The 15307-nt window shown below is 43.0% G+C and overlaps 1 protein-coding gene across 2 annotated transcripts in view; it reads left to right on the plus strand.

Annotated features, from left to right (window-relative positions):
* Positions 1–250: 250 nt before the first annotated feature.
* The window catches only part of pkn1a (protein kinase N1a), a 48280-nt gene continuing 33223 nt past the window's right edge, over positions 251–15307 (plus strand). For both annotated transcript variants that reach the window (XM_080520599.1, XM_080520600.1), the window contains exon 1: positions 251–1079. In XM_080520599.1, the coding sequence (XP_080376725.1) occupies positions 1059–1079 (21 nt within the window). In that variant the 5' untranslated portion in view covers positions 251–1058. The remainder of the gene's footprint in view (positions 1080–15307) is intronic.

The following is a 15307-nucleotide window of genomic DNA, read 5'->3' on the forward strand; positions in this document are numbered from 1 at the left end:
ACAGTTGGTTAATTAGAAGTTACTCTTGGCAACGGTCGTGGGTCACGTGACTGTTCCTGGCGCGCCCCCGCCGCGCCGCTGACCAATGAGCGGCCGGGCGGCTCGGCTCCGGTGTCGGGCGCGCGCGGCTGGCTCTCTGTACTACAGTGGTGTGATACGCGGTTCCACCGTCAGTTCGCCGCTGTCTGGATGCGTCCGCGTGTCTTTGATTCTGCGGAGCACAAACAAAAAACAAAAAAACAAAAAACAAAAGAAAGGCGTCTTTTCGGATGCGCGTGGAGCTCGGAGGCGCTCGAACGGACAGGCGATCCGTCCTTTGTCCCTGGTTGAAGACTGTGAGCGGCTTTTAGGACCGGCTGACTGACAGGCGGCTGTGTATTTTTTTTTAATTTCCCCCCCTTGGTGGGGCATGTGATACTGACGAGAGGCTGAGGCGTGTTCCGAGTCTCACGGATGTTACCGGGAGAAGAGGAGAGGGATTTCTCTGGTTCTCCCCTGGATGTGAGCGGCGTCACACTGGCTTCTGCTTTCAGCGGGACGTGACGGAGGAGCGAAGCCGCCGGTGCGTTGTTTCAATGGGCTTTTTTTTTTTTTCTTCTTTTTTCTGGCGAGCTGTTGAATGGCAATGGAGAAGAAGAGGATGAACAATGACTCCGGAGCTCACTAGTTTAATTCAATCGCTTTGTTCTAACAAGTTGCGGGCTTTAAAAAAAAAAAAATTGGATATAAATCCTGATCGCATCTTGTATTTTTATTTTATTTTTTATTTTTAGCTTTAGACACCGACACACACAGGGGAGATCGTCGGTTTCAGGCGCGGCCAACAATGCGGATTACCTCTTTGACTGTTTGCCTTTGTGTCAGTTGACCGTTTGCATAAAGTTGAGACAAGAATTCGGTGGACTTACAGAAATAGATCATCGCTCTTAATTACCTCGTGCCATCACAATAAAATAAAAAATAAAAAAAGACGTCTCGTTGACCGGAAGAACAAACCCCGCATGTGCGCCGCACGGTGTGTGTGACCATCACGCACTGAAACGGCAACCGGGACCATCATGGCCAACGACTCTGTTCAAGTAAGTTCATACAGAGTTGGTGACCTGTAACCTGCATGCACACTGTAATCTGACCCATTGTTTAATGACTGCAATCCCAAATAACCTCTTGCTTCTGAGTCATTAAAGTTGACTTGTGTCGTCAGTAATTTGCTTATTTGCATCCCAGTGGTCCACATTTCACACCACAGGTCACCCACCATAAGTATTTTTGTTTTGTTTTGTTTTGCTCCTGGTTGTCTTGTGACCCCTGATCCCCCTAATCCTCATTATAGGGACCAGAAATAATGTAGACCACAGTTCAATAGAGTTGACATTTCTTCCATTTAAGAATATGGTTTAAGCCATTTACATTGTGTTAATCCATATGTCAACTGAGTAACTTCCTGCTTAAATTGCCTCTGATTTGATGTTTAATGTTGATATTTGGCAAATAGCACTGACATTGGATAACTTTGGTTTAGCTAATGTTTGTTTTGGTCACAAAAAAGCTATTGATTCTTAACGAGAATCCACTGGGTGCTGGGGAGTGAAATATTATGAGGGTTTTGGTAGATCCCTGCTGACTTCGCCAACTACCACTCAGCTGGATTGGAAATGGATAGTTGGGCTTTACTTAATAATGTACGAGTGTCCAGGCGGAGGCTTTGCACAGAGCTCCAGCAGCTCTTGTCACCTCTGTTGTTCAGTGTTGTGATGGCTCGGCTGTGATGTGGGTCTCAGTCTACTTGCTGCCTAATGCTTGTGTGTACAGAGTAAAGGCAGGTGCACACTGGCATAATACAGGTGTTTGGTGTAAAACAACCAGAGGTGGCAGAAGTGTACGAGTGTTCAAAGTAAACATACCCATTAATGGGATTGCCTGAAAAAGATGACATGATCTGACACAGTTGGGAGTGTAAAGGTACGACATAGTATTAAGGTTAATATTGCAAAAGTCTTTCTGTTTCCGGGGATGATTAAAGTATTCAAATATCTTCAGAAATGGGAAGTGTGTTAATGGTCTTGCTCTCCACCGTTATTGTGTTGCTAATTTCCAGCTATTCCGCATTCTTACCTCTTTTCCTCCCATGCCACATTCAACAGATGCCCGTTTTCCCATTCTCCCTGTATTATCTAATCTAGTTGGGTATTTTTCATTATTTAAGCCCTTCCCCATATTTTGCATGCATGGCCTGCAACAATGGACACCCAAGTGGATTATCTTTTGTGTTTATAATCCCATTCAATTAGGCTGAAATCAGTGTTGTATATAACAAAGCCAGAAAAATCTTCTCAACTGCAAATTAAAATGAATGTAATGACCTGCTTTGAAATACGTTGAAGTGCAGATCTTTGTGTTAATAGCTGTCTAGTAAAAGTAAATGTATATCACGATGATGATTGTAATGTGTAGTAAATGAAAATCCTGATGACAGACTGCTATGATCGGATGTTGACCAGCTGTGGGGGGAAAAAAATTCATTTTGCGACTGTCTAAGAGCATTAGCATGAAGGAAAAACTGTAAAACATAATTTCCTGATGTTGCAGTAGTTAAGGTAATGTGGTTAGCATGCTGCTCTGCCCTTAAGAGCCGCCTCACACTGAATACAAGTTTCAACTAAAACAAGTAGACTATTATTTAGCTCTTTTTAAGTAGAAGAGGGGAAAAAAATTAGGCGACAGGCACGCTTAGTGAAATTTTGCACCACAGGACTTACGAGGCCATTGTTCTGAGGCCGGCACACTGACATTTAAGTCTGAGCTGGCATTGTGTATCAGCTGACATGCAAGTGTGGAGCTGTGCACAGTTCTTAAACACTGTGTGCAGGTGATGCGGTTTATCGGGTTCTCTCAGTTATAATTCCTATTGGTACTTTTTTTTTTTATGTAGGTGAAATGATGACTAGAGGTTCACAGGGTCGTGTCCCTGATGAGAAGTAGTCAGTTAACAGCGACAAACGTTTGATAACTTGGGTTAGGTTCCTGACAAGGAGTCTTTGAAAGGGCTGGCTGTAATATTGATCGGTGCAAAAATGTTGACGAAACACAACAGTTGTTACTTAGCTCTTTCAGCCCCCCCCCCCCCCCCCCCCCCCCCCACACACACACACACACACACGATCCTCTTCATTCCTGTGTCATTTCCAGATACAGGCAGCCGTATTCTGTTTCCATTACATCTGCATTCCTGTCTGTCTACTGGAAGCTTACAAACACTGGCCAAACATTGCAGTAGCCACCCGAAGTTGTGGGGGCAGCGTTGAAATTAAAAGTGAATCCCAAATGGTGGGATTTTTCAAAGGGCACAAGTGGAAGCGGCCGTCAGTGCTCACACTCAAGGTGCCGCAAAGATGTTGGTTGGTGAGGCTTCACAGACCAGCACTGCCTTCAATCCTCCCCCAGATCGTCTTTTTTTTTTTTCTCTCCATGCCAACACCTAAGCTATCTCCTTCACATTGGTTGCCATTAACTTTGTCTTCTGGCCTTTAGGAAAGAACTCCACTCTTCTTGGCCAATTATGTTCATTTGTAGTGGCAGTCTGGTAAATTGAGTGCCAAATGTTCATTTCATTGACTCATGAAAGTATAAAGAGATGATATTTACACTTAGAAGGGCAAGTTTCTGTTTTTTGTGATGTTGGTACCGCTTAAAGGAGCCATTACCTGGCGACGCAGCTTGCCTTCTTCATGTTTTGTAGCTTGGTGTGACTGAATCAGTGCTGGGGGAAAAAATGTTATTTATTAAAAATAATTTTCACAAGTCTTCGTTGTTGATCGGACAAAACTTGACAGTGATGGGAAATGGCTTCAAACTATGATACTCAATCAAGAGAGTAATTTGCAGACTGTCAGCTGCCTCCCATCATTGACTGCTCCTTTTAATTTCTGCGAGGAAGTCATGAACTCCGGCATGTGTCGGCAGCAAATTTGAGCCGCAGTCTGAGTTTAATTACTCTGCTTCAACAGCAGCGTGGAGTCTGACTGCTATTTTAGAAGCATGCACTTGTTAGGTTTACCACTTCAACCAAGTTTAATTCTAGCTTTAGTGCCTTGATGTTGAAGAGTTGGGAGGCTTGGTCGGAGCCAGAAGTCATCGTATTGTGAGAAACAAGACGTTGTAGGAAAAGGTTTCTGCCAAAATAAATGCAGCTCCATTTGCTTCTTGGACCAGTTTTGGGGAATGTACCATAAAGTCTGAGACGGCTCACACTGTGAATGAGAAGGATTTTTCAGCCCAGTGAATACGTGCTGTACTGGGGCGTCACATGCTCGTTTGGCTCGTGTTGAACCCGCGTCCTCTTATAGGTTCTAAGAAAGATGTTGTTTGTTTTAAAGAAGACTTATTAAGAGTCTCGGTGCATTCATCTGACATGTAACATCAACACTGGGTGTTTTACATGAGCTAGTGTCAGCCCCATCGGCATGTTCAAGGAACAGATGCAGCTGGGAGAAGCACGAGGCGGGTGTCAAATTACAAGGGGTGCGATATGCTTCTGATGGATAAGCAAAATATATCACTTTATCTCAGTAATAAAAAATAAAAAAAAAGCAGATAAAGAGCGGAACGTCTTGCAACTTTGAGTCATCGCTGTGGTCGGTTGGCGTTGTGGTCTGGAAGCAGATTTCAAGATTAGAATATAGAGTTGGAGGAAGTTAGCCTTGTTTTAACTCAACCGATACTTAATGACGGAACTTCAAGAAGACGGTATTAAACAGACGACCCCAACAGGAGCTTGAATGCCGCTGCGTCACACTTCCTCCTGAAGGTTAAAGGGGTGACAAGAATGGATTTGGGGGGGTGGGGGTGGGGGGGGTCTGTACAGCATGTGGCGGGATCTGTGATGTGTCGTGCTTTTTTTTGGCCACGTTTAAAACAGAAGGCAACGTGTTCCGACAAAGAACCCAAACCAGAGGCAAACACTATTTGTCACATATAATATACATAAAAAGATATGCTCATGTTCGCAGTCGCATAGATCTAACAAGTGACACACACATACAGAGTCCAGCCCTCTAGGGAATGCAGGGGAGTACTTCCCATAAGCCCTGCCATGACGTAAGGAGACAGTTATGCACACAAAGTGGGATTTTCTCAGCGCTGCCCCGTGGCCATGTAAGCAGACAGAATCCGCAATAAGGCATCAAGGAGCTGCTGAGCAGCCAGACGTTCGCAAAGCCGATATCCTCATTCACTCAGCCAACCGTCTGTTTTCTGAAAACAATGCGGTCCAACAGGACCGTGTCCTCCGCATCATGTGATGCTGTGTCAAGCACAAATATTTCCCAAACGTAGGTTTGTAACGCGTGACGAGAACCTTCGATTGACTGTTCGCTCTCAACGCTTTGACCCCCGATGACGTCCTGATCCCCTTACTACTTCTGTTTTGTAGATTTAGGTATGATGAGAAGAATTCATCAAAGAATGGTAATGCTAAAATTAGTGTCATATGTTTGGGGGGGGGGGGGGAATCAGCACATTCTTTACAGGATACAAGTACGATGTCATGATTAGGATGAGACGACCTGTGAAAGCCAACGCATCCAGTGAGAGATTAATCATATTTAGAGATTACACTTTTTACACTTTGACGCGTTTTTATTACATATGAATATTTGTGTGCATTTTTGAGATTGACTTTAAAAAGTCACAAAGTTAAACAAAAAAAAAAAAAGCCTAGAACTTGTCCATTTATAAACCTTTCAATGAGTGCCATATATATATATATATATGTCTCAAAACACTGAGGCTTTTAATAACAACAACATGCTGAAGTCGGAGAAGAAAGCGAACCTTTGTTACTGTAGTTTTACGTGTTCATCAGTTGGGAAGATTTTCTTTTCGAATTGTTAAAATTGTATTAATCCCAAACAAGGTTGGATGAATCGGTGTGAAAACACAAAATCCCCCAAAAATATAACTTTACTCTGAGGCCTGAAACTTGAGCAAAATGTCTTCAAATAGGCTGTGTTCACTTTTTCTATCACTGGGACTAAATAAATACCCTCAAATCTTAGTTCATTTTCATTGCAAATCAAAACTTATTTGTCACCCTCTCTATAAAGCGTGGTCAAAAAAGTAGATTTTGTCATCGGCTGTTAAACTAATATCACGGCGAACTTGAACAGATCTGTCATGTTTGTTCACTTTGCTTTTTGGAACTAATGTAGTTCATGTAGTTCACGTGTCTTGTCGTCAAATGACTTTCTGCAGCTTTGGTTCAGAGTGAGCGAGCCGCCGCTTTGAACAATCACCGAATTGTTTGGAGCTGAAAGAGACATTTGACTGTTTCATCCTCTCAAAAGGAGGAAGTTGTCAGCTTTGCCATCTCTTACAAGAAGTCACTACTGCGGATAGAGGTCATCTTTCACCGCTTTCTGTGTTCCGTTTCAAAACATTTCGATTTCATGAAAGTGACACAGTCTATGCGCCACCGTCAAAACGCTTCAAGACGAGTATGAAGGCATTGTGCAATTTAAAAAAACAAATAAACAAATGTTTACTTTTGAAGACCATCTGGTGTAAAAACTAGCCAAGTCTGCGGTGCAGGTTCCAATGACTTGTTGTGGCGATCCCTGTGAAGAGCCTGCAGCTGAACAGATTACTGTACCTTCTAGATTTCGGGAATCTGTACTTTTATACTTTCACTGAAGTGAAGGAGTTGAGGCAACACTCTTGAATCTTAAATTTTTTTTTTTATCAGTACTGCTGTTTATCAATGTCAGTACTTTTGCCGCTTATGGTTTGAAGCTTGTTTTAACATTCTCAATTTTGCATCGACGCATCAATTCAAGTGAGCCAAAAATTCATGTGGAATTCGAGCGATTACATTATTCCTACATTTTGATCATGTCTGGTCAATGCTGCTCGGCGAGAAACGGCTTCGCATTTGGAGGAAGGCTCTGCTTGAGCATTAATGGAGGGGGGGGGGGAGGGCTGAGGGGCGTTATGCTGATGATGAAGCTCTACAGCCAATGCAGCACAATAGGTGGTATTGTCTGACACCAGCAGTCCGGATCGCATTCAGTTCACTCCGAGTTCATTTTCCTCATCCTGACTGCAACACGTGAGCGAACCACACCTTTCCCAACCGTCCCATTCTACCCACAATGCTTGCCCGCCCTCCTCTAACAGTGTCATGGGCTTCTTTTTGTCAATGTTGCGTTGACTCCCTCCGCGTGTTTAAACTGGTTGGGCTTTCTGGTTGGTTTGAGCCTCGCCAGCTGTCGCGATCGTCTCCCCGCGTCTTTATCTGCCTTTCACATCTCGCCTTCCCTCTGTGCAAACTTTCCGTAATTCACATGACCTCATAGCCATGTACCCCTGCATTCCAGCTTCGGATGGACTCCTCCTTCTCCCTTGACACACACACACACACACACACACACACACACACACACACACACACGGGCCAACAACGCTGAGCTCACACACAGTCATGACACCAGCGATCACCCCTGGTCATTAAAACCCAGTTTTTGTTTGTGTGAGCACATGGAGGGTTGGAAAAAGCAACAGTGACGTGACTGATGGACGGAAGCAAGTAGGTCAGGTCAGAGAGTCTGTAACACATTCAACTGCTCGTGTCTGTTTTTCATCCCATAATACTATAATAAATGACAGGCTGAAGTGTTGTCTTCATGTCGACACCAAGTACACTTGTGGTACGGTCGGTTCTCTAATCTACTGGCAGGCATTTCTCATGGATTGCTCTTGGGTCAATGGCGTGACATGTCAACACCAACAACCTTACACTCTGACATACCTTGACCATTGACCCGTCTCTCATAGCACTGTGCACGCCGCCCCCCCCCCCACCCCCCCGAGCCACATAGATTGGCGCATTGATCCCAGCTTCATCATTCAGCAGTGAACTGATGTGCCGTTTAAACAGCCACTCACTTCGGTTCTCGTTCTCTGTTTAACTGTCCGTCAGAGGACCGACGGCCAAACAAAATGCATGTTTTGGAAATGGAGAGCGTGTAAAAGGAGTGAGGGCGTATTCCTTTTTATAAAATATACTGTATGCTCTTAACTGTTGAGACTAATTCTGCAGGGGTAAATGGACTCATGACGTCGACCAGCAAATAAACAAAACTGTTGGACTTGATTCAAAATGTGAAACTCAACACGGAGTTCATGTCAGAAGTTTAGAGACATTTTTAGAGGAAATAAATCCACTGAAAGTAATATGTTTTAATCTCCTGGTTTGAGGAAATGCACTCTTCCCCTTAATAGGACAAGGCATTTCAGAATGTAAGTGGATGCATTTTTAAGCCTAAGATGAGAAATTGGGACGAGAAGGATTCAGCTGAAAGTATGTGGATCGTATTCAAAGTATTCATTGTTCAGACTGATGGAACGCTGGTTCTTATTTTTCATCTTTCGTGCTCACATTTCGACTACCTCCTTTCCCTGCTAGTGTGTTTGGGGGGGGGTTCCATGTTCTCATTCTGCAGAACACACAATGGCGATTCAGTCATGGTGATTTCCCTCACAGCCGGGGGTCTGCTGGTAAACAGTCTACAAACGAGCCAATATCGGCCAACTTAATGGAATATACTTAGCACGGTTCATTGTGTCCAATAGAAAGCTGCAGTGCTGATCTGTGTAAGCCTCATTAGGTAGGTCGAGTGCTCTCCCTCTCTTGAAATCAAACATTCACTTAATTATCGTCTGAATAAAGATAATTTGCGAAAACCACTATGGCACCAGTCAGCTGTTGGTTTATTATTATCATGAAGATGGTGTTTATTTTGCCCTTTATTTTTTTTTAATTTGGCGGAAAAACACTCGTCATATAGTGGTAGAGTGGTTAGCACTCCTACTTCACAGTAAAAAATACTTCCAGTTTGAGTCTGGTTAAGTGTCCTTTTTGTGCTGAGTTTGCAGATATTCCATAGTACAACATTTTCCAAATGCACTGGGTTCTGTGTCCATGTGCACAGGAACACTGCTGCGGTTATGCAACATACGGCACTACACATGCACTCTAAGGTCACAGTCAATAGTTTTTTCTGCACATGTGCGAACAATAATAATGACAGTTTCCAGGATGTTTGTTCTGCTGACTCGTACATTTGCTACGTCATCATCTGGACCAAGTGCAGAGACGCTTTTCTTGCATACACCAGATACTATATGGCAAATAAAGGCTATTGAAAGGAGCTGGAGGGTTTGTCAACTGACTGTTCTCTGCATGCATACATGCCGAGTTGTGTTCCCTCCCCCCCCCAAAAAAAGCAGGGTTGAAGCAAGCTACATTTTTAGCGTGTCTGCTATTTTGGTGTGTGGCGATCGTTCGTGAAATGTTGCATCTCAATGTGAAACCTATCTAATGTAAATGCAGCGTGCCCGTGCCCGTTACAGTTGTTGTTGGTGGTTTTTTCTTCCATTTTTTTTCCCCGGCTTACTACAATATCTTGAAAGGCTTGAACTTCTCTTTTCGACTTTTCTCTTTTCATTCTGGGAGGAGCTCCGATATCTTGATGCTAACGTTATGTGATGGTGTCGAAGGTGGAACCCTTGCTGCCTCCAGCAGATCAATGTAAATCGGTCAGACGGCTGCTCCTTCACTCGGAGAGAAGCCTGCGCACCGAGGGAGAGGCATGCAGCGGACGCAGCCTTCTAACGTGACAATTGGTCGTCAGCACGAGCGACTGTTGAGAAAAGTTTGTACTAATGGTTCAAAGACTGTTATCATCAAACTCTGCGGCAATAAAACCAAGGGTCCGAGCCAGTTGCTTTCCTGAATGATGTGCGGCGATGTGACATGGTAGTACCCTAAGTGGGCCACAGGCGACCCCTGTCCCCATTCAATGTGGGCTTCCAGGCCAATTTTCAGAAGTGATTGGTTATGATTCTGGTCATTTTTAACCAATTTTGAACCTGAAATACTTGTTTATTATAGTATCGATTGAAATGTATCCTTGTCGGACACGTGATCGGTCAGAATTTGATTCTGGCACTGAGGCCAAACATTTTGTGGCCATTAAAACTCAAGTTGGCCATGTTGTCTTCTCTACCCAGAGTCCTCAATCTGTTCCTCCTAAAGCTGCCTCGGTGGTTTCACTCCAGGTATCATCGTTCTTGTACTTTGGTTCCGCCTGCTCCTCCTATACTGTGTCTTCGTCCTGGCTGCCATCCAAAGCTGTTGAAAATGCAGCATGCTAAAGTCTTTGAAGGGCATCTTCAGGGCAGCGGCCAGCATCCGTATCTGGCTTAATTATCCCTTCGGTGTGATCACCGTTTATTGCGCACATCAATAGTTTGACTAACTCGGTTACGTGTCTGCATATTGCATCTAACCTGTTTTTGAGGCAGTTGTGCAGAGCTCAGTGTAACAGAGGGCCCACTTCTTCAGACTTATTTCCGTGTCTTGTATTCGGTCCAATAAGGGAATAAATAATTCCAGTGTGGCGTTTGAGTCATCTTTACATTTCCAAGGAAACACTTTCCGCCCTTGGTTGTTGTAGCCAGACTCCCTTTGACAACTTTTACTGGACCAACAGTGCCGAGAGTAAAGCGATCCACCATGTTAAACTCCTGTTATCGTTCCCTCCCCTCCTTTTTCCTATAGTGTCTCCCACTCTCTCTCTCTCTGTCGCTCCCCCCCCCCCCCCCCTTCCTGCCCATGCTACACACCAGCTGCTGCTCTCCTCCGACCGGCCCCTCGCTCTTCTCCCCGTTTACCCGTTCGGGTGGTTTCCTCTGGGAATAATTAAAAGGGAGACTTTTCCTCTCATGTGATGTTGTTGCTGTTCATCTGCCCAGAGCCAACTAGACTAAACACTTGTAGGATAAACACGGTCACATAGTGAATAATTTCACACGGAGTTGCTTCCCGTGGAGTCGTGTAGTTGTACGTCTTCATCACTGTCGGCTGTACGGGTACAGAAATGCAGCGTGTGGGTGTTTTGTGCACTTTGCCTGCTTGACTCTTGTCAAAATCAAGCAGTTCTTTTATTTCAGTACAAGTGGTCTTTATCAAGGTTTTGCAGTGGATGGGGAGGGTGTGTCTGTGCACTTAGTTTTTTTTGTGTGTGTGTGTGCGTGCGTCATATGCTCAAATGTGACTTGTAGGTTATAAATAGATTATGGGAGTTATTAAAGCCTCCCTACAAACAATCCCTCTCATTACAATGGCCTGGAGATCAAGTTGCACTGATAACATTTGGCCTACTGGGAGTTTCACCAGCTCAGGGACAAAAGCCAAGTATAGATGGATGGAGAGATAGATAGCTGGCTGCAGAGGAATCACTTTAAATCGAATCAGTTCAAAGCGCCAAGGACGCTGAATATTTATGATCATCAGCCTCTTTACCTTGTTTATATCATCGGAATGAGTACATCTTGCTGAAAAAAATTCAGCAAGTCCCAGAATGACAAATGGAGTGTGTGTGTGTGTGTGTGTGTGTGTGTGTGTGTGTGTGTGTGTGTGTGTGTGTGTGTGTGTGTGTGTGTGTGTGTGTGTGTGTGTGTGTGTGTGTGTGTGTGTGTGTGTGTGTGTGTGTGTGTGTGTGTGTGTGTGTGTGTGTGTGTGTGTGTGTGTGTGTGTGTGTGTGTGTGACTTAATACCTTAAGCTCTCGTTTGTATATGAAGTTTCTTTCTATTTGCAGACATGCAAATAAAACAAATTGCTTTCTTCTGAAAATGTGTTGTGGATAGTTTGTGTTAACAAAAAGGAATGAAGAAGTCTTTTGTCCGTCTGTTAAAATGGGTTGCTAACATTTGCCACATTTAAATCATTGATAAACTGAAAAGTCTGCATGTCCTTGCTAAATCAGCTAATTATATCAACTGCTTTGTTTGATTAGGACTGTTAAACAATGCAACTGATTCATATTGATTGCCTTTTGTTTGTTGTTGTTCTGATGTCTTTTGATTGACATTGACCCTAATGAACCAGAGGATGAGAATCATCTCTTAACGGTTTTCAACAGCAGCCTCTCGCAAATTAAAATATTCATTTCAGCGAAGATATTTCGGCTGTCACTTTTCTTAGTACTTTTCTCTAACCCACGTTGAGCTGAGGTGATCTGAGAAATACCACATTGACCAAAATATATTCGAAAAGTATTTGTTAGAGCAGAGCTGTTGAACTCAATTTAGTGCAGGGAGTCACGTACAGACTAATGTTATCTCATCTGGGCCGGGGCCATTAAAGCGCTGGCATTCTCCTTAAATAATAATCTTACCAGACAACATCTCTGGGTACAACTACACACTTTATTAAACAAAAAACAAAAAATCCTTCAAATTGTTGAAGAGTAATTTCAACTTCAAGGTTAATTCTTGCAATGCCTTCCTGCTGAAAAGAATCTGAAATGTACTAAAATCATTTCCTTTATTTCATTGCTATACTCTTTGGCAATGCCTCCTGTAATTAGACTTGTACCGATCACAATTTGGGAACAGCTTGTCACTATAAATAAATGTAAAATCTGAATTTACCCTGCGAATCACTTTCTACAATGCAAGTCATTGCTTCGCCTTAATGTTTCCCTCTTTCTTGTGAGGATACAGTTAAGTTATCAGACAGTCTTACCATAGTTGTCTTTTATTAAAAGGAATTTTCCCACATCTTTCCTGCAGCAGAAGACTTCTCACAGGAGGTGCAGACAACTCAGAGAGACAGTAGTGATCAATGTTGGGATTTCGCGGCGACCTGACAAAGTGTGAGCGTGTCTGTAAATATTTTCCTGTGGAGATGCAGCTGCTATTTTTTTTTTTTTTTTAAACTGCTCGCGTTTTCAAATAAAACAAAGTGGAGCCTTACAGTTTTCTCATGTTCCTCCCCACTGGTTCACGGTCTCAATAAATCAATGATATGAGGCCCAAACACACCAAAAGCTCGCCGTTGTGAGCCCGTTTGAAGTCGACTGAAGCGGTGTTACCTGGAGGCCGGGCTCTCGTAGAAACAGCTGGTAACGGGCTGAGCGCATAGTTTTTCTGCTCCATGATTTATAGACACTCTCCCTTCCAGCCCTGCAGCAATATGATTGTTTCATTAAGGAAGCTGTTTTTTTTTTCCTTTCTATATTGACTAATGGGGCTTTTAGTGATTGTGTACATGATGTAACCATCAAAAATAGCAGTGAGGTCTCCTCTTAATGCTGTTTACATATTACCAATTGTTTTTAGAAGCTTTAATGAGAGTGGACCTTCAGAATGCAATTAAGTAAGCACAGGCCCTTTGAATATTTGGCCCGGTAATGAGTTTTGACTGGAATTATTTTCCGCTGTGCACTTCATCAAACAGTGGTTATCCAATAATTTTTCCCAAATACTTTATATAACCTGATTCACACTCACCAAAATGAGCTTCAACCCCTCTGTATTCAGCCAGCTTTCCTCTCATCCACTTATCAGGGCATCCGTTTTGTCTGTCGTCTCAGTTAATGTGCATTTTTTTTTTTTTTACGTAATTAGAAATTTTGAATTCTAAGTGAACATTGGCTCTTGAAAAGCTTTCGATGTTAACAGACATGATATTTTTCAAAGATATAAACGGCTGCTTGTTTAGCTTGGCAAAAAAATGAAACGGATTATACAGATATATATTTCTGGAGCTCTTCAGGTTGCGTTTGTCTGTTGCTAAAGACATAAAAACATATAGTCACTTTATAGTCGGTGCAGTAAAACGTCAATATAGTGCTCATTGTCAATTAGGAGTAACATAGTTGCATAAAAAAGTTACGATACTGGTTCAGTCACGCAGCTGCAACTACATCACCTTTTCTGCGGAGTTGAACTAGTCTCTACAGGCCTGGTGAGGACGAATGCAGAGACCTGCTGCACTGGTCTCTGCTGCCGCTGCTGCCACACCTGAGCCCCAACTGTCAAAACTGTTAATGCTGTGACACACGCGAATGGCAGTGAATCCCGAGGGCCTCTTCCGTGGCACATTGGCATGCGCTTCCATGCTTCACTTTCCTGCGTCTGACTGGCCACGTACTGCTTTAGTCTTCCCTTGTGTGCTCTTACAACACTAATGTGATGTACCAGGGTGCAACCCAACAGTCACTTGGACACCGTTTAGTACACATGCTTGGTGAACACACCGGTAAAAGAAGTCGCACTATTACAACTTATTTTGTGAAGAGTTCAGTGTGACATATCTGCTTTAGCTCTTCGAGTTGTAGCCATTACCTTTACCAAGCTCTGCTACTTTGGTTTATGATAAAAAAAAAAAAAAAAAAAAAAACCCACAAGTATACTGAACTGTCCCAAAATATTTCTCATCAATCTGACATGATGGCATGCTGCCATTGATTTTTAGCTTCAAGGATTTTCATCCAGCTGCGGCTGTCGACTGTCTTGTCACAAGTGTGATCAGCAATTCTTGGGACTGCTGATAATGTCTAGATGACGCTAATTGGTTTAATTGCTTCCTGCCAATATGGCTGCACGTTTATACTCTTCATTCCACTGATATCATGCAGATAATTGCCACTTTATAGAAAGAAAAAAAAAATACTCAGCTGGCATGTGACCCATGTGTGAGGCACTGACACTCTTCACAGGGAAAGCTGTAAGCTACAGTTGAAACACAAAAAGCCATACATTAAAAAAAAAAAAAAAAGTGTGATATCTATAAACTCATCACATGATGTGGCCTTGACCTCAATTGCTACTTGCATTCCATTAGCAGCATTCAAAACGAAGCAGCGAAATAGAAAATGAGTTTACCAATGTTCCCTGCGACATGTTGATAGAACGGTTGCTGTGTCACTTAATGTCCTAAAACACCATTTATAAACTATTATTCGTCAAGGGGCAAACCATCGCCAAGTTCAGCAGAAAGCCTGATAATGAGCTGCTCATTACAATCAGCCATGTTGAAGCAGGGAGACATGGAAAACATGCAAGGCTGCGGCCCTCCAGGACCTGAGTTTGACAACCCTAACGGCTCTGGAGCCCCATTTCGTTGGAGGCGGGTGTGTGAAATTGTAGCTGAGTGTGTGTATATATATATATATATATATATATACTTTTTAAAGGCTCACAAACTGCAATCTCATTAACGTGCCATTTAAACACTTGCATAATGAACACAAATGGACACCCAATTACTTGGATGACTAATATGCAAATCTGAAGCTTTGACGTGCGTTTATTTAATCATCCTAAGTGATTTTAATCTCTTTGAACATGTCCTATCCCTGCTGCTCTGCGTAATGTGTCAACAGGCCACTTTTTGGAGAAAAGCTCATTTTTCTTTCACATCCAATTAAATTCCAAATACTCCTTGCATCTTGCTGGTTG

Source organism: Blennius ocellaris (assembly GCF_963422515.1).
Source record: "Blennius ocellaris genome assembly, chromosome: 3".
NCBI lineage: Eukaryota > Metazoa > Chordata > Actinopteri > Blenniiformes > Blenniidae > Blennius > Blennius ocellaris.